The 21,221-nt window shown below is 54.6% G+C and overlaps 1 protein-coding gene across 1 annotated transcript in view; it reads left to right on the forward strand.

Moving 5' to 3' along the window:
* Positions 1–7,813: 7,813 nt before the first annotated feature.
* Positions 7,814–21,221, forward strand: part of RASSF5 (Ras association domain family member 5) — a 67,481-nt gene continuing 54,073 nt past the window's right edge. The window contains exon 1 of the mRNA XM_070591148.1: positions 7,814–8,975. Within this exon, the coding sequence (XP_070447249.1) occupies positions 8,525–8,975 (451 nt within the window). The 5' untranslated portion in view covers positions 7,814–8,524. The remainder of the gene's footprint in view (positions 8,976–21,221) is intronic.

Below are 21,221 nucleotides of genomic sequence, written 5' to 3' on the forward strand. Positions count from 1 at the left end.
AAACTTCCCTCTCCGTTCTCTGTGGTGATCCCTGACATAACGCTGGAAACGAAGAGCCCGCTCCGTTCCTCGGACGTGAACTGAGTCCCTGCAGTGTGCCAGGCCCCGTGCTAGGTGCCAGGACTACACAGGCAACTACGACGCCTCGCCTGCCCCCGAAGGAGCTCACCTCGATGGAGGAAGGCATTTCGGTGTCACAGAGAGAGCGCTGTGACAGGAATGCACAGCTCCAGTGCACTATTGGGTCACTGTCATCACAGGGGAGGGTGTCAGGTGACTCAAGAGTGGGGTCTTGCAGGTGAGCAGTCACCTAGCAGAGAAGGCATGGAAGGCATCCCTGGCGGTAGCACTGGTGTGAGCCCAGGCACGGAAGGAACTACAAGTATTTGTGTCACTGGGGAAGAAGTGGAAGCGGAAGTCGGTGTTGAGGAAGGGGAGGAGCCAGACCCGAGAGGTCCTTGTAGGCCACACAAACAACGTGGGCTTTACCTCAGGGAACCGTAGAAGCAGGTGGAGGTCAAGTCCAACTGGTATTTTATTTTATTTTTTATTTATTTTATTTTATTTTATTTTTTCTGCTTTTTTTCCCCAAATCCCCCAGGCACATAGTTGTGTGGTTTTTTTAGTTGTGGGTTCTCCTAGTTGTCGCCCAACTGTTATTTTAAAGATAGGACTCTTTAGTGCCTGTGTGGAGGGTAGATTGAACCACTGTGCCTCAGTTTCCTCATCTGTAAATGGAGACGATATCTTTCAAAGTTAGGAGGAGGAGATTAGACATTGTCATAAAGTGCCTGAAATGTGATGTTGGCTCTCTGCACATGTTCCCACTCCTGCCTCCCGTGGCCATGCGGCCCTGTGCGGGGTGGGCAGAAGAGCAGAAGCTCCTGTCTCAGACAGGCTCAGGCGGTGCCTCAGATCAATCACACGTCTGGGAAGAGGCCACGCGGCATCAGCTTCATGGTGAGCGTCCTCTTAAAACAGACTGGCTCAGTTAAAGGGGACCTAACCGGAAGGATGCAGGTGCAGGTGTGGGTCCCGGGGCAGGAAGTGCAGCAGCTCCAAGGGCCTGGTGTCTCTCAGTGCCCTGGGGATGCAGGGCTGTAGTTGCTGGGTCTCTCTCAGAATCTACGCAGCTTCCTTTCTGTAGGCTGGTGTCCTGGTTCAAGACACAGATTCTGGAACCTCCTGATTCCATCAGTAAGGGTGTGGCCCAGGAGCCTGCATTGTTGATGAGCTTCCCTGGTGATTCTTGCACAAGCTAAAGTTTGAGAACACAGGCAGAGTTTGCAGATGTCCCGCAGGGGACATGTGAATGGCCCAGCACAGGCCAATCGGCAGTGATTGGTACACTGGACTTGGCACCACCCCCTGACAACCGAGGCCAGGGGAGCCAGTCTAAGGGACAGGGTCTGTCTCCACAATGGGCTGGCCATCCTCCCACGGGACCCACCATTTGCTTGCATGCGGTTGCCTCACTCAGCAGAGGAAGCCTGAAAGGATCGCAGCAACTGGTCATTTGGATTTCACTTCCAAAACTGCTTCACTGGTTTCGTAGAGGGTGGAATTCCTGGCTTCTTCTACCTTCATCTCACAAAAGAGCCTTAATCAGGCATCCCCAACGGGAGGTGGTAAGGAATGGGCCAGGATGACCTGAAGTGGCTTGTTTATTTCCCTCGGAAGTTCGGAATTACAGGAGCCCCTTGAAGCAGCTGGGTCCTTTCTCTGCACCCTTCACAGGAAGTGGGGCGGGGGGGGGGGGGGAGAGAGGAAGTAGGGGGAGATAAGAGATGGAAATGAGGAAAGGAGAGAGGGTGGGAGGGAAGGAGGGGAAGATGGAGAGGAAGGGAGAGATAGAGACAGATGGAGGGGGAAAGGGAGAAAGAATGAGTGGGGAGAGGGAGCAGAAATGAGAGGAACAAGACAGAGACTCAGAGGAGAGACAGGTGCGTGTGCGCACGTGTGCTGCTGGATGGGAGCAGGTAGCCTATGGGGTCACCAGGCCGCTGTGTTTGCACTGGGCTGTCACAACCCCAGTCCGTGGCCGCCTGCCAAAGCGATGGGCCCAGAGCTGGCTTAGTGCTGGAATGTAAGTGGCTGTGACTTGGAGCCTCCCCTCTGACTGAGGGGAAAAAGCTGCTGACAAATCTGCCTGGAATATCTGAGTTTTTCCAACACAGAAGGAAGAAACACACACACACACCAGTCTTATCATAAGCCTGGCAGAATGACTCGGGATGGGAAAATTCCATAACTGAGACGCAGATGGAGGAGGTGCCACCCACCCCTGCCCTCCATGGCGACATCTTCCCAGGAGCCCTCATGGCCCTGCTCACAGCCCCAGCCTGGTTTGCCCTTCTTGTCCCCAAGCTCTCTCAAGGACTAGATGCTCTCCATGGGAGCACTGGAGTTTGGTGACACAGAGAGCCCATCCCCCTATGAGTGGGGATGGTGCCCTGCCAGTCCTCAGCCCTGGCCTGTCACCAGCACCTGGAGGCAGGAAACTCGCCCCCGTGCCCAGCAACTTTGGGGGCTGTACATGCGTCTTAATGGCAGTTCCTACACCACCTCCTCTTCTCCCAGCCCCACAGGTCTCTAGCACCTCCTGTTCTCCCTAGACCAGAGAATTCCTTCATCTCTCCCTCCCTGGGTGCAGGGGCCCTGGCTAGAAGTGATGTTAAGAGGTGAGTCCTGGATTAGGTGCAGGTGGGAGCCTAGAGCCGAGTTCATTTCATTCAACATTTAATGAGCACCTCCCATGTGCCCTGCATGGTGTGATGAGAAAGACCAACAAGACCCAAGTGAGGAAGGCAAAAATGTAAAAACCTAACTGTGACTCATGTTCGGACAACTTGAATGCTGGCGACACAAGCGGCTCAATATGGGAGCCCAGGAGAGATAGCAATGAATTAGGTGTGACTGCGGCAGGCTCTATGGAGGACCTGGCATTTGGACTAGACTTGAAAGTTGAATAGGATTTTCGGTAGGGAGAGAAAAATGGGGAAAGATTTTGCTGATTCTTTAAACTGTACCTATAAAGAGAGGTCAGAGTTTTTAAACACTGCTCTTTTTACCACCCCAGCTGGGCAGTGCAAAAGCAAAATCATGGAGTTGAGTCCAGACTGTGACACCTTTTTGAGCCAGTCACATGACTTCTCTGAGCCTCAGGGTTCTCATCTGTAAAGCAGGGATGCCAGTCATTCCAGAGTTGCCATGAAGATGAAGTCATTCAAGCCAAGAGTGCCTGCCCACCACATAGTGGGCATTTGATGCCTATTTCTTGAGTAAATATGTACAACATACAGCATTTTACAAAGGACTTTCACAAACACTTTAATTCCCTGACAATGTTTTGTCACGGTCCCTGCTCGCAGTCCAGCCATGTGAGGTATTACCTCCATCACACGCTGCAAGCAACACTCACTTCCTGGGGAGCCGAGCTCTGTATGCAACAGGCTGCCCAGGGAGGGAAGCAAGCAGAGGGCAGAGCAGAGAGCTGTGACCCTGCACTGAAGAAGGCAGGAGCGTTTTCCTCTACAACCCATGCATGGGTCACATAATCTTAACCACCCGTTGCCTTGGTCCCATTTTCAAAGTGTGGCCTGTGAGTCACATTAATCAAATGCTCTTATCAGATGCAGGCCAGTTTCCAGACGTACTGAAGCAGTCTCTGGAGGTGGGGCTGGGAATACACATTTGGAACAAACTCATGGTCACGAGGTTTGGGAAGGTTTGGGGGTATTGAGCCTGCTCACTCTGGACCACCTTCGCTCAGACAGACAAGGGCTCACTCCATTCAGGTCTGTGTTTAAATGGCTGCTGCTTGGGAAGGTCTTCCTGACGGCCCAACCTGACACGGTGGCCCCCGTCACGTTCCAGCCCCGTAAAGTGCTTTATCTTTCATCATAGTGCTCACGACCTGATGTCCTATCACACCTGTGTTTGTATGTTTATTATCTGGCTCTCCCACTACAATGGAAGCTTAGGGACATGTCCACTCTATTGTCGTACCGTTAGTGCCTGGAACAGCACCTGGCATCTGGTGAATATTAGATAATTACTGTTAAATGAATAACTGCTTTATGCCCTTGAAGATGCAGTGGTCATCAGTGCTGTTTGCCAAAGATTTCCAGTTCTTTCCCACTCTGAGCGCATGAAAGGACGGCGCTTCTTGTCCCCCTTGTGTTGTTGTTGTTAGTGCTGACAAGTCGACTCTTAATCCCTGTGGACAGCAGAGCGCAACCCTGCCTGGGCTTTCTGCGCCATCCTCTCACCTGCCGGCGCTCCATGAGACAACGCTCTGCTGCCATTCATAGGGTTTTCATGGCCAATTTTTTCGGCAGTGGGTGGCCAGCTCCTTCTCCTAGTCTGTCTGAGTCTGGAAGCTCCACTGAAACCCGTCCACCATGGGGGACCCTGCTGGAATGTGAAATGCCAGTGGCAGAGCTTTCAGCATCATAGCAACACACAGCCACCAAAGTATGACAACCGACAGATGGGTGGTGTGGTTCCCTCACCTGGAAACAAACCTGGGCTGCGGTGGTGAGAGCGTGAAATCTTAACCACTAGACCCCCAGGGCTGGTTTCTCCTTGTTAGGGTGGGCTGTATAACCAGTTCTGGCCAAGGAGCTGTGAGCGGAAGTGACTGGATCTTTTAAACGCTGATGTGGGATCCCCTAGGCTCTCTGGGTCTGGCGTGGTGACTGGCACCATTAGATGTGCTGGCTGTTCCATCAGCCTGGTCCCCGAGTGGCTTTGATAAGAGTCTCCCTGCCAACTGGCCCAGGGCATAATGGGAGTGAGAAACTTGGTTTAAAGGCCCTGAGACCTGGGGGTTATTTACGACCGCAGCGTATCCTGACCTGTCCGGGCGGGTCCAGCGCACACAGTTGTGCTGTCAGAGTCGCTGGGAGGTCCCTAAACGCTTTGGGGATTTCAGGCGACTTCAAATCCCTCAAAGCCAAACAAAACCACAAACTTCCCCTCCAGAAAGTCAGGCCCCATTCCGTCCTTCCCTTTCCCTTCCGGCTGGGAAGCTTAGTGGGGTTTGGGGACAGCCTTGAAACAACTCGCCCAGTGAGGGAACCAACACCCTCTGGGACCACCTCTGCAGTGACCTCACACGCTGACCACATACTCCAACACACTGTCATAATTCTTCCCCTTAGTCGAAAATAAAAACAGCACACCCACTCTTCTGGGAGTGAGTCACAGACAGAAAAAAGTCCACACTCTGAGCCCAGAGGACCTGCTAACACGGGGGAAAGCTCCCAGGGAGGTGTCTCAGCACATGCTGGGCTCTCGCCCTTGTAGCTTGCGAGACCAAAGACCCATCTTAACAGCTCTGAAGTTTCAGCATCAGGCACTATCTCAGATATCGTCCTGACCCTACAATGAGACTAGAGTTTATTCAGTACTTCTTTTCCTGGTTCAGAAAGAGGAATACAATGCGCGCGCGTGCGCATGTGTGTGTGTGTGTGTGTGTGTGTGTGTGTGTGTGTATTGTGGGAGGGGAGGCTGTTTCAGGGAAGAAGGGGACTGGGCTGGGAGAGATGGCACCAGAGAAGGCAGGCCCCAGACAGGGAGCCTCCATTTGGGGTTCAGGGGAGGCAACTACTTCCCCTGACCTCAATTTCTTGGCTCAGGGAGATGAACCTTCAGATAAACTTGATACAGTTTTTTGGGATTGGTTACATGAAGTTATGTTATCTCCATTTTCATCTCTGTTCCCAGCCCAGAAGCCAAATGTAGGGCTCTGGCCCTGCCCCATCTCCTCCCCCATTCAGTGCTGGGAGCAGCTACCACCACCCTCCAGATCAGAGCTACAGCAGGAAAACAAACACCAGAGCGTTTTCTGTACAGCTCAGGACCTGGGCAGGGGTTTATGCCTGACTATTCCAGATAGTCCCCAGTTTCCCAGGGCCAGAGGAGACACTCATCCCATGAGCCTCTCCATCCTGGGAATCTGGGCTGGGCGGCCCATATTCATGCTTGGAGGTGGGAGGGTGGAGGACAGAGACGTGATTGTTGGCAATTATTTCACCAATAGCACTTTAAAACTGGCCTCCCAGTGATGAACTCTTTGCCAGGTCCCCTCTCCTTCTTGCCACATGAGGCTGTCACTCAGCGCTCAAGATGGGTCCACGCCCTGGACCTCACCCAGCCCAATGCTCTCCCAGGAGGGAGTGATCTCCAGATGAGTCTCCAGCCTGTGGAGAGGGGTGGACAGCAGAGGGTGGATACAAGCAAATATTTCTGTGCAATGCAGGTTCTGCAACAGCACCCAGAGAACAGCTTGCAGAAAAAAATGGAAGAGATGGGAGCAAGAGACCACAAAGCAAACTGTACTTTCCTTTTTAAACATTCAGCAGAAACCATCCAGGAACAGTCCTCTGGCCCTCGGTTTTCCTCAGTCACGTCCTACTGAACTTCACCTGCTCCCTGGGGAAAGAACAGGGAAGCCCAGTCTCTTATCATCACCTGAGATCTAGAGCAGTGGCGACCTCGGACCAGCAGCATCAACAACGCCTGGGAACTTGTTAAAAATGCAAAATTGCAAACCCCAGCCCCAGATACACCGACTCAGAAACCCTGGGGGTGGAGCCTGCTAATCTGTGATTGGCTGAGCCCTCCAGGTGGTCGTGGGGCCCGCCAAAGTTTGAAAACCACTGCCAGAGAGAAAGGTTCAGACGGGAGAAGAAGGGTGGAGGAGGAGCAGGGGGCTGGCTCCCGGCTCACACTCCCCCATCCCAGGTCCTTCTGCTTGTTGCACTGTGGGGTTGGCTGCCGTGGTCATTGCTCCCCTCCGCCCAGAAACCACCTCATGAGCTGAGAAGCTCCAGCCTCTGCTGAGACCCTGGGACCCCGCAACATGTCCTCTGCTACAAACACGGGGGCAGAGGCTTCTAGGATGATCCCTGCCAGGAGGGAGAAGCCATGGACCAAGGCAGGCTGGGAATTCCCAGGCCACTAGACTCTAGAAATGTTAGGAATTACCTAAAAATTACCCAAGGGGAAAACAAAAAGCAACAGTGAAGATTCCCCTTGCAGACACTAGGGGGAGACCCACCTCTGTCCTGGGAAGAGAAGGGAGCGTCTCTGAGGTCTGGAGGAATTAAGACTATTTCCAAAGTTGGTTGCCAGCGACCTCTGCTAGAACCCCAAGTTTTAAGAGGACAGGCAGTGATCACTGAGTCAGAGCGGTGGAACTGGAGAGGACTGGGAAAGGACTTATCAGTCTCCTCACTCCTAGGCCAATTTATAGTTAAGAGAACTCTACAGGTTAGAGGGGGCCCGGGTCATCCGGCTGGTCTGTAAGGACACCAGGTACAAAGACCCGGGAGTCCCGGCGGCGCCTGTTTCCCACCATGGTACGGGGCTGTCTCCGTGGGCAACCGTGCGGGTCAGGCTACATAATTTGCGGGACCAAGCGCAAAAAGACAATGCCGTGCCCTGTGTTCCAAAATATTGAGACTTCCAAGACGGTCACAGCAGAGCATTAAACTAGGGGGAGGGGGTTCACGAAGCCCGCTCTGGTGCTGGTAGAGAAGGGATCTCTCTTTGGATCCCACAGGTGAACTGTTTACAGTAGATGCAAAGTAGGGCTTTGGGGGGACTGGTGTTTCCACAGGAATCACTGGGGCAGCTATGGGGAGAGGAGGGTTTGGCTTAGTTGGAAAAGCTCTCCCAATCCATGGGGCTGGAGGGTTCTCACAATCCAGGACCCAGGATCACTTCACAATCCCGGTCTTCTGAGAAAGGAATATCCTACCGGGCAGGGCTGCCGAGAGGGGAAATCCAGCGAGAGTGAAAGTCACACGCGGACAGCCTCGCCCGCCGCGGAGGCGGCTCCTCCGGGGCGGCCGCAGCGCCCCCGGTGCTCGCGTCCCTCCTCGTCATGGGACGCGGCGCCGCTGCGGGAGCGCCAGCGCAACCCGGTTTGCGACCCACGCTCGGCTCGCCGGGGGCTGCGGGCGCCGCGGGGGAGGGAGGAAGAGCAAAGGAGCACATCCCCTTGGTCGCGTGAACCCCGGAGGGTGACGGCAGGACACCCAGCCCGTGGGCTTCTCCTCAGACCCCATCCTCAGCTGAGCCCTTTCTTCCGGCCTGATCCCTCCGCTGCGCGTCTCGGGGTGCGGGTGGCGGGGGGATCTGGGGTGGGGGAAGTGATGGAAAAGGGAAAGAGGCAGGGCTGAGGGCAGACGGCCCCTACAGAAATGCCTCTTCTGAGCTGTACTGTAGAGCCTTCCCATACGAAATCCTTCAGCTGTCCCAGTTGTCCAGGCGCTTTCTGAAGACGCCCCTAAATCTACACTCGCTCAGCCACCACCACCCCCCACCCCGCGCGCGCGCGGTGGGGTGGTTCCCTCGGGTCGTCCTTCCTGCCTCTCCGAAGTCTCCCCGCCCCCGCCCCGCCCTGCAGGCTGCGGCCCCTTTAAAGGCGCGCTCGGCGGGGCCGCCCTTCTCTCGAGGCTGACTCGGGAGGAGCGCCACCGCCGGGAGCCGCCGCCGCCAGCCGGGCACGGTCATGGCGTCCCCGGCCATCGGGCAGCGTCCGTACCGGCTACTCTTGGACCCAGAGCCGCCGCGCTATCTGCAGAGCCTGAGCGGCCTCGAGCCACCGCCGCCGCCCCCAGGCCGGTCCTCGCGCCGCTGCGCCCCCGCGCCCCTCTCCACTGCGCCCGGGGCGCACGAGGGGCGCGGCGCCCCGAGGGCTGCCCGGGGGGACCTGGAGCCCCAACCCCGGGCCTCCCGACCCGCTCGCCCTCTCCGGCCTCGTCTGCAGCAGAGACTGCGGCGGCGGCCGGGAGCGCCCCGGCCCCGCGACGTGCGGAGCATCTTCGAGCAGCCGCAGGATCCCCGCGTCCCGGCGGAGCGAGGCGAGGGGCACTGCTTCGCCGAATTGGCGCTGCGGAGCGGCCGGGGCTGGTGTGACCTGTGCGGACGAGAGGTGCTGCGGCAGGCGCTGCGCTGCGCTAGTGAGTATGCGGGCCGGGCAGGGGAGGGGCGGGGCGCGCGGGAGGACCGCAGTCCACCGGCGAGGAATTGCGAGGGGCTGGGGCACCGGCAGCGGGGGCGTTGCCGTCTCTGGCTCCAGGGGAACTTCAGCTTTAACGAAGCGAGATAAGCCCTGGAGGCACTCCGCTCCTTATTCCCCTGCCCAGTATCCTCTAGTGACTGCCTACTGCCTGGGTATGGTCATGCGGTGTTAACAAATACCTCTTCCCCTGACAGGTGCGTGCCTCCCCCCTCCCCAGACACACAGGTACACACACATACACGTGCATGCGTGCAGATTGGGCTTGACGGCAGCAGGGCAAGGTCATTCCGTTGTCCCCCATGCACCCTCTTGCTTTTGTTGTAGGTTCTTGAGAGTGGGTTATGAGACTGGTGTTGAGATGGGCATTTGACCCATGACAAAAAATGGCTTGTTTGTGGTGCAGGCCCGTGGTCCATGTCCACTTATGGTACACCCCTCCTCCAGGGCGACCTCTTGGGACTGGGAGGAGACCTGGTTAGGCTTTGGATGGAAATGGCTGTGAGGTTGAAGAGAGCAGGAGGTCACCCTGGACCTGTGCCCTCCTGCCTTCGGCCTCTGGCCCCTCAAACCTTTGGACTCTGCTCTAACGTTTGGCTGTGCCCTGCCGCGTCCTCCTGTCCCTCCTCCTAGGTTACTGCACCAGTCAGTCATCATGCTCTGAAATTACCCAACTTGCACCAGGTCCCTTCTTCCCCAGACCTCTCAGGCCCCTCCAGCCTCCTCCTGAGCCAGGCTCCTCTCAAAGCCTGGCTGCAAAACACTGAGCACCCAGTGTGTAAATTTTCTGGGCAAATTTGCAGTCTTCTTGGGGGTTCATTATTTTTCTCTTCCTCCAGTTAGGTGTGTGTATTCCTTTAATGGGTATCCTCACCCCCACCCCCATATTTGCTCCTGCCATGTTTGGCAGAGGATATCCATCCCCATGTGTTTATGTGTTTAGACAGATATTTTAAATATCTGAAGCACAAAGCACAGACAGTGGCACAGCCTCTGACAAGTGTCTCTGGGAATGGGTTGTGGTTTGCATCTTTCAGCAAAAGCCCTTCCCCTGTGACCGCAGCCCCATGCTCCCATCTGACTACGGTCCTGGACAGCAGCAGCTTCTTCCACATCAGGAAAACCCTACCTGGCCTCTCTCTGCGGTCCACAGCCCAGGCTGGGCAGTGTGCCTCTGCTGCAGCTGGCTGTACCGAAGGAGAGCTCAGACTCTAAGCCAGGATCAAGTGGAAAGGGAAGATTGGAGGGGAAAGTGTGTGCCGCTTCCTCCAACACCAGAACTCACAGTCCAGGTGCTAATTAGGGAGGAAAGAGCAAAAGTTATAGACGTATATGTGTTGTGGGTGGAACGCTGCTGTTACATGGTAAATGCCCCTGACCTCACAGTAGAATCTAATACAACTTGCCCATGGACGTGTTGGCAGCTTTGCCCTCTCCAGGGTCCTGGGCTACTTTACTGCATCCACCAACCCTATACACACGGAGAGAGGCAGGATCCTCGCTGTAATGGGTTTTACTGTGCTGGAATCCCAGGAAATTCACTTCATTGGAATTCTAGTTTGTATTAAGACGTTTAGGGGCTGTATCAGTTGTTGAACTTTTTTTTTTTTATTGAGGAAGATTGGCCGTGAGCTGACATCCGTGCCCATCTTCCTCTATTTTTTATACATGGGACGCGTGCCTCAGCATGGCTTGATGAGCAGTGCGTAGGTCCGCGCCTGGGATCCAAATCGGCAAACCCCGGGCCGCTGAAGCGGGGCGCCCGAGCTTAATTGCTCTGCCACTGCGCCGGCCCCTCAATTGTTGAACTTTTTGCACAGAGTTTTTATGATTTGTTTTTTGGTTTGGTGATAATGGTGTATTTGTGTGTGTTTGTATGTGCGTATGTGTGATACTCCATGGTTAAATGAATTTATGCTCTCTTCACATAAGAATTTATTTCCTTTGATTAGTTTATAGTGTCTGGTGGTGGGAAGACCCAGGTACATGGACAGTTTGTCTAACTTTGCGTGTGACTTAGTGAAGTCTCTTCGTTTTCATGGGCTTCCATGGTCCCCATATAGTTGGTTTAATACCAACCAGGGATGTCTGAACACCAGAGAGGAACAGAGCTGGAATCAAGGGGCTGCAGAGGGAGTCTCTGTTTGTCATTGTTAATCTTTAGCTAATTGTGGACCTGTGGCTGGATGGGGGCAGCTGAGAAATGTTCTGATGTGCAAATGAGGGCTGGCAGGTGGGGACACAGCGCGCCAGGCTCACCAAGCACCTTCCTGTAGGTTGAAGGACCAATTCTGTGCTGGGCTTGGTTTGTTTTATCTTTTGAAAAGTAAGGGTCAGAAATCTGACTTTTAAAAGGCAGTACCATGAAGCGATTAAGAAGATGGGCTGGAACCAGAAGACCCGGGTTTGAATCCTGACTCTGCCACTTAGTCTCTGTGTGACCCTGGGCATCTGTGTTCCACTTCTTTGTTTTAAAAAATGGAGATAATAACATTACCTACTGCATCGTGTTAGTGTGAGAATTAAATGAATTAGTGTATGTGAAGGGCTCAGAACAGTGCCTGGCAAAATGCAATATGAATGTTGGATGCAACGTGAATGTTATTATCGTCCCCTCCCATCCGACAGCTCTGACCGTTTGTCTGGGCCCATGACACCTCTTAGGATCACCTTTCCAGGTCGTGTTAAGTTTTCAGATTGCTTGGATGCTGAGCCAAGTGGGGAAGCGAGTGCCATCAGCATCCCAGGAAGGATGGGTATTAATTGTCCTCTAGAAATGTCACTCCTGCCTGCTGGCTGAGGAGCATCGTCACAGAATGCCAATGGCTTAGAGGTCACCAAGACATTGGCGCCTTGTCTTTGTGTCACTTGCCCCCAGCAAAGTGCCAGCCGCAGAGCACAGTCTCAGTAAGTAGTGGTTGATGAAGGTGGTGGCTTGTTTAAACTATTAAATCTCCCTGCTCTTGGAAATATGCAGAAGGGCAGTGGCGCGTGAGTGACATCTGTCTGAGCAGGAGGCTGACACTGGGTAGCAACCGTGTTGGCAAAATGGGCTTTGCATAGGGGAAGAGTTTAGGAAACTGTCTTCCCGCCGTCTGCCTGCCTTTTTTGTGAAAGAGTCTCTAACTTAAGCTCACCCCGACTTCAAAATCAGTACCTGGCTCTGATTAATGCTGGATTTGCCAACAGGAAAGTTCAGAGTTAATATTAATTTTCAGGATTAAAGAAATCATGTTTGTCAGATAGAGAAGGAAATCCAGTGGGGATGGGCGGGAGAGAGAGAGGCAGAGAGATGAAGGTGTGAATGCAGGGGTGTGTACAGGGAAGGGGTGGGAATCCATTCCCAGCATTCCAGGAGGGAATGGTCAACAGCAAAGAACCAAACGCCTCACCACCAGTACCCTTTGCTTTGTTCTTAAGGAACGTCCCTGCAGGTCGTGACCCTTTCTTCTGTAGAAGGCACAGAGAGTTGACCTTTTACCTTTCATCTTGTTTTGGTGGATATGTAAGCCATCCTGGACCAGGGAATGGTCTGGAAAGTGGGGAAACCTAAGCCCAACTCAGCATTCAAGGCGGGATGCTTGGACCCCTGCGCGTTGCCTGTGAGGGCTGTACGTCTGCCCCTGAGCCGCTCTCTCTCCGGAGGGGCGTTGTTCAGAGCTCTGAAGTGTTCACTGATTGGAATCACAGGGTTGAAGGGGGCCTGGGGCTCCTCGTCCTAACCTTTCCTTCCTGCGAGGGACTTTAATTACGGAGTGAGTGGAGGTCTGCCTGGGGCCTTCAGGGACGAGGACAGGGGACTTTCTTGGTGAGTGAGGCTGGTGTGTCGCGGGGCCCGTGGTGCAGCCCTTCCAGCCCTGTTTGACCCTACACTAGTGGCTGGGCTGAACCACCTCTCTGCACACACGGAACCACCCACATGGCAGGCACCAGATCCCTCAGACCCTGCCTGGCTGTGGGTTCTTTGGAGAAGATATTACTAGGACATTGACACGGAGTCTCCCTGGGGCAGACCCAGGGACCTCAGACACTTGGAAGATGTTTCATTGGTCCGGTGCACACAGCAGCGCTGAGGTGTGTGGCTTGAAGTATTGTCCTTGATTTAGGCCCATGTTTGGCTTGGGAGGTTAGGAAATTGAAGCGCTGACATGGACGTTGTGTTGTTAAGGGTCCTGGAATCCCCCCCCCCAGTCGCTTCCCTGCCCCTGGCTCTGATTGGGGTCTTCTTCGGAAAAGTTCTAGTGGAGTGTGTACGTGCGTTTGGGGAGAGAAAGGACCTGGAATGCTGGGAGAGGCCCTCAGAGGTCCCCAAGCAGGATCCCCTGTTTCCTCTCCTCCCTGCTTCCTGTCTTCTCAAAAGATGAAAGTGAAAGGATTGACTGTGTGCCTGATTGCCCCCCTGTTCATCAGAGCAGGAAATTTTCTGATTATGGAGTGAGGGGGCCTGAATCCCAGGTACAGTCAAAAGTGATTAATGCCGCTTGTCTGCCGGCCTAATTAGACTGGGTAATGAACGCGCGGATTCACCTGCTGATCCCGCGGAGTTCTTGGGGAAAGTGAATTGACATCTCCCCTCTGCTCTCAGCGTTTGGTCTGGAATCCTCTCTCTTCTCCCAAATTTGCGAGTGAATCAGCCGGTGCCAGGCCTGGCGGGTGGGCCCTGAGGGACAGGGAGAAGAAAGCCGCGGCACAGCCCGAGGCCCTGCTGGAGTGGGGTGCCTGCAGCTGCCTTGGGGCTCCGGTGGGCCCGCCTGCCTGTGGAGGAGCACGGGAGGAATTGTTCGCAGGTCAGCGGGGCCTCCTCTGAGGAGCCCAAGCGTTTCCCTGCTCTCGGCCACATTCATCCTTGGAATGGCTTCGTGAGGTCAGGACGCAGCGGGGTGGCTGTGGGGAGGTCTCACGTGGCGGGGAGGAGTCGCCCGTCCACCTGGCTAGGGGCAGGGGCATGTTAGGACCTCTCAGGTTGGGCGAATCCCACTGTCCGCAAAGGCCTTGGCGGCCGTCTCAGGCTGTCAAGCCACCTCCCTCCTTTGGGCCATGCCCGGCTCCCCGATGGTCTCCTGTGGAGCCTTCTCTGGCTCCCCACACCCACCCCTCATCCCTCCGTCTCCCCATGGGAGGAGCTGCTCGCGGTTCTTGCTCTGCCCCGGATCCTAGTAAGGCTGGACCTAGTAAGGATGAGGAAGCTGCAAACACGTCTCTAGCCTCTTTGGAGGCCCTTCCGGTTTGCATTCCTGGGATGACAAGGTGAGTGTTCTGGGCAGGCGAGTCTCTGTGGGTGTGCAAAGCATCCAGACAGAGCATTCCCTCACCCGTGCTTCCATCAGCCCTGGCTCCTGTGGTCTCCTCACCGTGCTCGCAGGTTGGCCGGTGCTGGGGGAGGATGCTTGCTGCCTCTCCAGACGGCTCCTCCGCTGACTTGGGCGCCCACTCCTCCCGCGGGGCTCTGTTCCGGCTCTCCCCAGGCTGGGTCGGGGAGTAGCTGATGCTGGAAGGCCAGCCCTGACCAAGGAGATGGTTGTGCATTTAGTCACTTTTGGTTTTTTTCCAAGAGCTTTAGCAAGCTTCTCTCCGAATGTTCAGGGCCAGGTCTCGGGGTTGGAAGGGTGCTGAGCCAGCTTAGGCTTTGGGGAAGAGCCAGGAGGCCACGGTGATGATGGCAGACAGGGCAGCAGGCTTGGTTCCCTGAGGGTGGTGGTTTAAGAGGAAAAAAATGGGTGCTCGAGAGTAGTCCTGGAGAGCCCCGCCCCAAGGTCAAGGCTGTCTTGACTCAGACCCGGGGGGGTGATATTTGGCTGTTCTCTGAAGCACCCCCACAGCATGCTGAGGAGACGTGGGTGGGCCCTGAGAGCTCTCCATGGTGTGGTCTTTGGCCAGAGTGGCCGACAAGTTGCTGCAGGGCCCGCTCCAGCCTGCCTGGGTTTCCTGGAGTAGAGAAGGCTCCTGAGAGATGCACCCGAGGAAAGCCCTGACGCTGGTTCTTTTTCTGCTCCTTTTGGAGAGGGAGGAGGAAGAGCAGCAGGGTCCCTCCTGGCATGGTAGCCATGTGCCCAGCCTCCCCATGAGAAGACCCTGTCTTGGCTGAGGAGTCTGGTGACCCCTGGTTGCTATAGCAGGTCCTGGATTTTCTTCAGGATTGTCCTCCCCACACCTCCCGCCCAGGCGCCATTGTGGGCATGGAGGGGAGAGTAGAGCTGATGTTGTGCTGAGGGTTTGCGAGAAGGCGGTGTTGGAAGTTTAGTCTGTTCATTCCTGTGTGTCACTGGGCGGGTGGGCAGGTGGCTGGATATGTCACTCACCTGTGACCACAGTGGGACTGGGTCACGTGTACTCTTCAGTGAAGGGCCTGCATGCCACCTTCTGCTCCCCTCCCTGTTCCTTGAACAAACCTTCCGAGGGTGGGGCAGATGTGACCCAGACATCTGCAGTGGCTATTGGCAAGGGCTGCTAGAACTTGAGAACTTGGCTTCCGTGGACCTTAAAGAAATGAGACCCCAGGTTCACGAAAGTCAGGCCTAAAAGAAGAGTGATGTTCTTTTTTTATCCGTTTATGTCTTGTTTCTACTGGACGTTGAATCTGGGAAAGAATTATCATAGTGTTCGATGAGCCTTCTAGAATGGGAATGTTCATGTGGAAAAGAAGAGTTGGGAATGGCCAAGAAATTGTGAGAGTAGAGGTGACCTTTATCTCAGAGAGGACTTGGCTGTATCTAGAGTGTTGTCTTGTGTACTGGCTTTCGAGGTAGGCAGGGCTAGTTGAGTCACGGCCATCTCACAGATGAGGAAACACAGCATTCAGGGAGTCCAATGACTTCTCCACGATGACCCAGATCGTTAGGAGCAAAGCTGGCACCAGAACCGACACAGCATTTTGCCCGATGAGCTCACATCATTGAACAGGCAAGTTAGTTGAGTTTCCTCACTCAGGTGCCTCAGTTCTGCCAGTGAGATGTCCATAAAATGAGGTACAGAAACAAAGGAGGGTGAGCCAAGGGTGGGGAAGCCGTGTGCCAGCTGGAGAATCAGGCAAGGCCTGGATAATTGAGAGCTGGCTGCACTTCAGCCTGTTTTCAGCGTTTGGTTTCTAAATAGACTTTCAGCATGCGTACATCATGGAATCTTTAAACAAAGGGCCAAGTTTCTCTAAATCCCAAGATAAAAGAAGCAAGTGTTTCTCCCTGCCCTCACCCCACCCCATTGGTGTTAGGTGTGTGTGGAGGGGTGGGTGTGGAAATGCAAGATCTTTTCCTGTTCCGTGCCTCCTCCTTGCTGTGACCCAGGGTCACAGTGCATGACACAGGACTAACCAGGACAGTGAACTTAGGCTGAGTCTCAGAGGGGACAGCTAGGGTGAAGAGTTGCATAGGGACTGGAATATGAACTGAGGTTTGCATAAAGGACCTCTGGCTCCATCCCAGGCAGTGGTGTGGCCACGTGGGGAACAGGACATCTGGGGAAAGCACCCCCCCCCCCAGCCCTGGCTGTGTATTTCTGCAAACCCACACAAATCAGGCTCTCATTTGGGTATCATCCCTTACTTTCTTTGCTGACTTGGAGGAAGCTGGTTTTTCCATCCAAGTTGAGTGGATGCTGGAAGTTTTGTGGTTTCTGTTGGAACAATTATGTCCTTTCTGTAACTGAGGAAAGTATTAAAAATCCGAAGAAACCTCAGAGATGCCTTCCTATTCAAATGGAACGACAGATTCCAGCTGTAACTTGAGAGTTTTCAGAGAGAAGTTTGAACATGCGTTACGTAAATGTGTATTCTAGTGGCGAGTGTTTTTCAAAGCAATCTGGAGGTACATTTGTATGAATAGGGTATTTGAAGGTGAGAGTATATTGTAGCCCCTGCACTTAAGATGGTGAAAGCTGTTCCTTCAAATTATGTTGGGCCTCGGCTGGACTCCCTCTTCAGCATGGGTGTCATCGGGCCAATTCTTAGATGTTGGGGACAGCAAGAGGTCATCGCAGGCATTCTCCTGCCTCTGGATAGTGCTCCTCGTACAGCATCCCTGCAGTAGAAAAGCCATCAGATTTCAGAGAGTCAGGAGAGAAGATTCTAGAGCCTCCCAGAGCCCTGTCTCCAGTCTCTGCCAGTTCTTTCCTGCTGACTTCCCCAGTGGCTTAAGCTGTGAACAGCTCTGTGATGAGGAGAAAGGAGAAGTGAGGTCAGTCTATCCCCCAGCCCAACTGGGGCATTCAGGAGGGATTTTCCCCCGTCACATGTGACTCGCGTTTAAAAATCCCCCAGCACGGGAGTGTTCTCTTCTCTGAGGGTGGGAGTGGGAACGCCACACTTGCCTGAGCTCAGCCAGGCGGGATCCTGGGCCCTCTTGGGATCTCATGTGCAAGGATCACAGCAGAGCAAGGAACCCGGGCTTCCAACCCTTACTGGGTGGCCCCAAGTGTCGTTTTAGGCCTGGACTCACTTAGGACCCTCTTCCGTGCAGATGTTGCTGAGTAATTAGAGGAACACAAAATAGGCCATGGGCAGCCCAGTCCCCCTGAGGAGCCACCAGAGAAAGACCCAGTGTCCCGGCCTGAGCAGGGGTGGCGTTTGGGATGTTTCTGTCTTAGATAACTGACTTGTGAACGATGTGCGTTTGTTATTGCACCGAGTGCTGAGGTCCTCAGTAGTGAGGGGTGGGGGGTCTAAAATGGGGGTCTCCTGGCCAGATTTCCTCTGAGAAGGCAGGCGACGGGGCACCCACTGGAGGATCCGAGTGCCGCTTAGATTTGTTCTGCCAACGTTTTCTTCCAAGTGGGCTGAGGACATGGCCTTTGGGATGGGGGGCCGTCAGCCTTCTCTGTGACCCAGGAAACTACAAAGGAGCACAGCCAGGTGGGCAGCTGCATGAGGAATAACAGAGCTCAGCTCTGAACTCATGAAGGTTGCCTCCTGGATCTACTGCCAGGCGACCCGCACAGACGTGTCCCTGCCCCTCCGTTCCTGCGTGCCCCAGTCCTTGGCGGTCCGTCTCCTCTGCCTGAAGACCGGGCTCTCTCCTTCCCCTGCCGCTGGCCCCACTGGCGGCTGGCAGAGGAGTTCTGGAGCCTCCGGGCGGCGTGGGAGCGGCACCCCTCCTCGGCAGCTTTCCTGGAAGCCTTGCTGCCTGTCCACTGCCAGTCGGCGTCTTGGCCTGGGTGACAGGGCCTCTGGGGACTTCCCCACTGGGACGGGGTTGCTTCTGGGAGTCAGCGTTGAGGGGACGCCCCGTGAGCACTTTGAGAGCAAGAGAAGAACATTTCTTTCCTTTTTAAGAGAGCCTCTGTTCTTTTCTTCTTTTCTCTTTCTCCGTTTGCCTGTCACCTCTTCTCTGTCCAGGTGTCTGGTCTCAGATAAATGGTCCGACCCTCGTTAAGCAACACTGCCTCCTTGTGGGCCAGGGGCTGAGAGCCTCGGCTCTTCCTGCCCTGGGCTTAGCTGGGGGAGTGTGAATCCGCCTGGTTGTCCCTTGGGAGCCTGTACAGCTGGTCAAGCATTATTAACCCGCCGCCCTGAAGAGATCCATTAACGAGCTCCGGCCCGGCGCGCGGTGTGAGGTAACCCATCACTTTCGTCCTCTGTGGAAACTTCGGAGACATTGATTTTCAGATTCACAGGCGCTACTCAAGAGTGCGACTCGGGGCAGGCTCTTCCTGCAGCCTGCTTGGTGGGGGCATTTTTATCTTATCAAGCTAAAAGCCCCAGGAATAGAAAGTTTTCCGCTGGGGGAGGTGGAGGGGAAAGGACCTCAGCTGGGAAGGAGAAGGCATCGGTCAGGCTGGGCTGGTCCGTCCCCAGGTCCCAGGTGTCTGTGACTCGCTCTGGCAGAGCTGCGAGGCTGGGCTGATTTGAGCAAAGCCCTGGGTCACACGAGGCCCACAATCTTCCCCTGGGGCCAGTGACTCCCCGACTCGTCACTCCATCCCTGACGCCAGGCCTGGAGAGAAGCTATTGATCTCCCGCAGCCAGCCGATGACGGAGGGCCGGGATGAGGGGCCAGCCGCCGCCTGCTTCGGAACCGTCGCTGCGCGGCTCCAGAGGCTCTTCTGCAGGCTCCCTAAGTGCCGTTTGGGATCCGAAAAGCTCCAGGCCCTGCAGAGGTTCCGCCGTGAGGCCCGGCTGGCTCTCGGTAGGTCCAAGATGCTCCAGCTGGGAGCAGTCAGGGGCTGCTTGGGTTCTGAGTCTCGGCCTAGTGGCCTTGCCCGTGGGGAAGGGAGTGCAGGAGCCTTCTGGCAGCCTGGTATTTAATGCTGAGTGCAGCACCACTCCTAGGCCCCCTGACTCCCCAGGGACAAGGCTCAGGTGCGGCCACCCTGCCAGGGTTAGGTGGAACAGCAGACCCGAAAGGATGTGGTCAGCCCATTTCAGAGTCCTGTGTTGGCCGTGGGTTTTAACAGCCTTTCCTTGCCTGAGAATTAGGGCTGAGCAGTGATCTTAATCTGGGTCCCTGAGCTGGTGTCTTAGGTGACCACCATTTTCCATTCTGCCCAGCCTGTAGCTCTGAGGGGTGTCAGATCTTGCCAAGATGCTGAGTCAGCCTTCCGAGGCCCCAGGAGCAGTGAAGTTCCCTAGGCAGAGGGTTCTCACCGGCATGGTTAGTGGAGGTGCCTGTGGAGCTGGAGGCTGCTGGGTGGGACACAGCTGGACAGGAGCTCCAGCCTCAGGCGGTGACTGTGGCTGGGGGGGAGGGGGGGGCCTTCCCTGGGCACTAATTAGGGTAAGAATAGTCCTTGCTTGGGGAACGATAATAGGACAGTGTGCGGTGAGTAAGAGAAGAGAAAGAGAGACAGTAGCAATTCAAATTTTCATAGAATCTTAGGTCATCCTGCTCCCTTTTCAAAGAAAGGAGATAGGGGCCAACTGACGGCCCGTTGGTAACAGCTCCAGGATGGGATCCCGGCACCTGCCTTCCAGCCTAGGGTTCTTTCTGCTGCATCATGCTACCTATAGCATCTTATTTTTCTGCAGCATTCATCTGCTAAAGATTCAAAGCGTTTTTGTCTGTCTGTTTTTAATATTGTGTGTTCTCTCTCGATCCCTGCATGGGGAGAATGGGAAAGGGATCTTCCTGTTTCACAGATGAGGCAGCTCAGAGCGGTAAGGCCCCTCGCTCAGGGTCAGAAGTGCACAGCCAGGCCTGGGACCCCTCAGACTCTGCTCGTCTTACTGACCTTCAGCCGCTTCTCTGTGATGGCTGGGTCTTTGGAGCACGTAAGCTTTCCTTGGGACTCCCGGCCCCCGTTTGTCTCCAGGCTGTTCTCATACATATTCAGGAGCAAATGGGTGGCGAGGTCTTAGGGATGGAACTAGACTGAAAAGTCATCTCCAGGCTAAGGTTTTGAAGGCAGAGTTGGAAAGACAATATGGTCTTAGCTGTGGAAAATGTAATTTTTCTGATTAAGATTTTACCTCTTGAGAAGTGGGAATTTTAATTCATCTAGACCTAATCCCCATTTGGAGACAAATATTTTTTAGCCAGCCTGAATAATTTATCCTCATCAATAGCCTAATACACACTGTGACCCTCACTGAGAAGACAGCTGGATGCTGAGTTCCTCGATTTAAATGCTCAGTAGCGTCTTCATGTTCATCCTCTCCCACCCCCCTTAAGAATTATTCAACAGATCTTTTCCTTGCTCCTTTGCTGTTCAGCCCAAGGAGCTATGGGTTTAAGACTCAGTAAGGCCTGGAGTAGCAGCATGAAGGTTAGGGCGAATGCTGGACTGCACCTCTGACGTGCTTGGTAACTTGTGTTCGTGCTCAGACTTAATTCTTTGGAAGAGGAGGGGAAGACAGGGCCTTAAAGATGGTGGAGCAGCAGGCTATGCACTATGGATTTCTAGAAGAGCTCATCTTACTGCAGGACTCTGTGAGCAACCTGTACTGTGGCATTTAAGAAAATGGCCTTGGAACCAAGCCACCTTGAGTCTGGATCTTGGATTCCTGGCTGTAGGGCCTTCCTCATAGAGATTAACCTCTCTGAGCCTCGGTTTTTCCTAGTGTAAAATGGGGAAAGAATACCAACCTCAGGCTAGTGTTACATGGATTGAACATAACTTCGGATGTGAACCAGTTGACGTGATACATAGCAGGCCCCTCATTAGCACCTGCTGTTCCTTAGTGCTCCCAGAAAGACTTTTAGCAACTCCCATCTGTGCAAACCGCCAACATACTGTCTGCTCTTCCATCGCACCTGGGCCC

The sequence above is a fragment of the Equus przewalskii genome, chromosome 23 (assembly GCF_037783145.1).
Source record: "Equus przewalskii isolate Varuska chromosome 23, EquPr2, whole genome shotgun sequence".
NCBI classification, from domain to species: domain Eukaryota; kingdom Metazoa; phylum Chordata; class Mammalia; order Perissodactyla; family Equidae; genus Equus; species Equus przewalskii.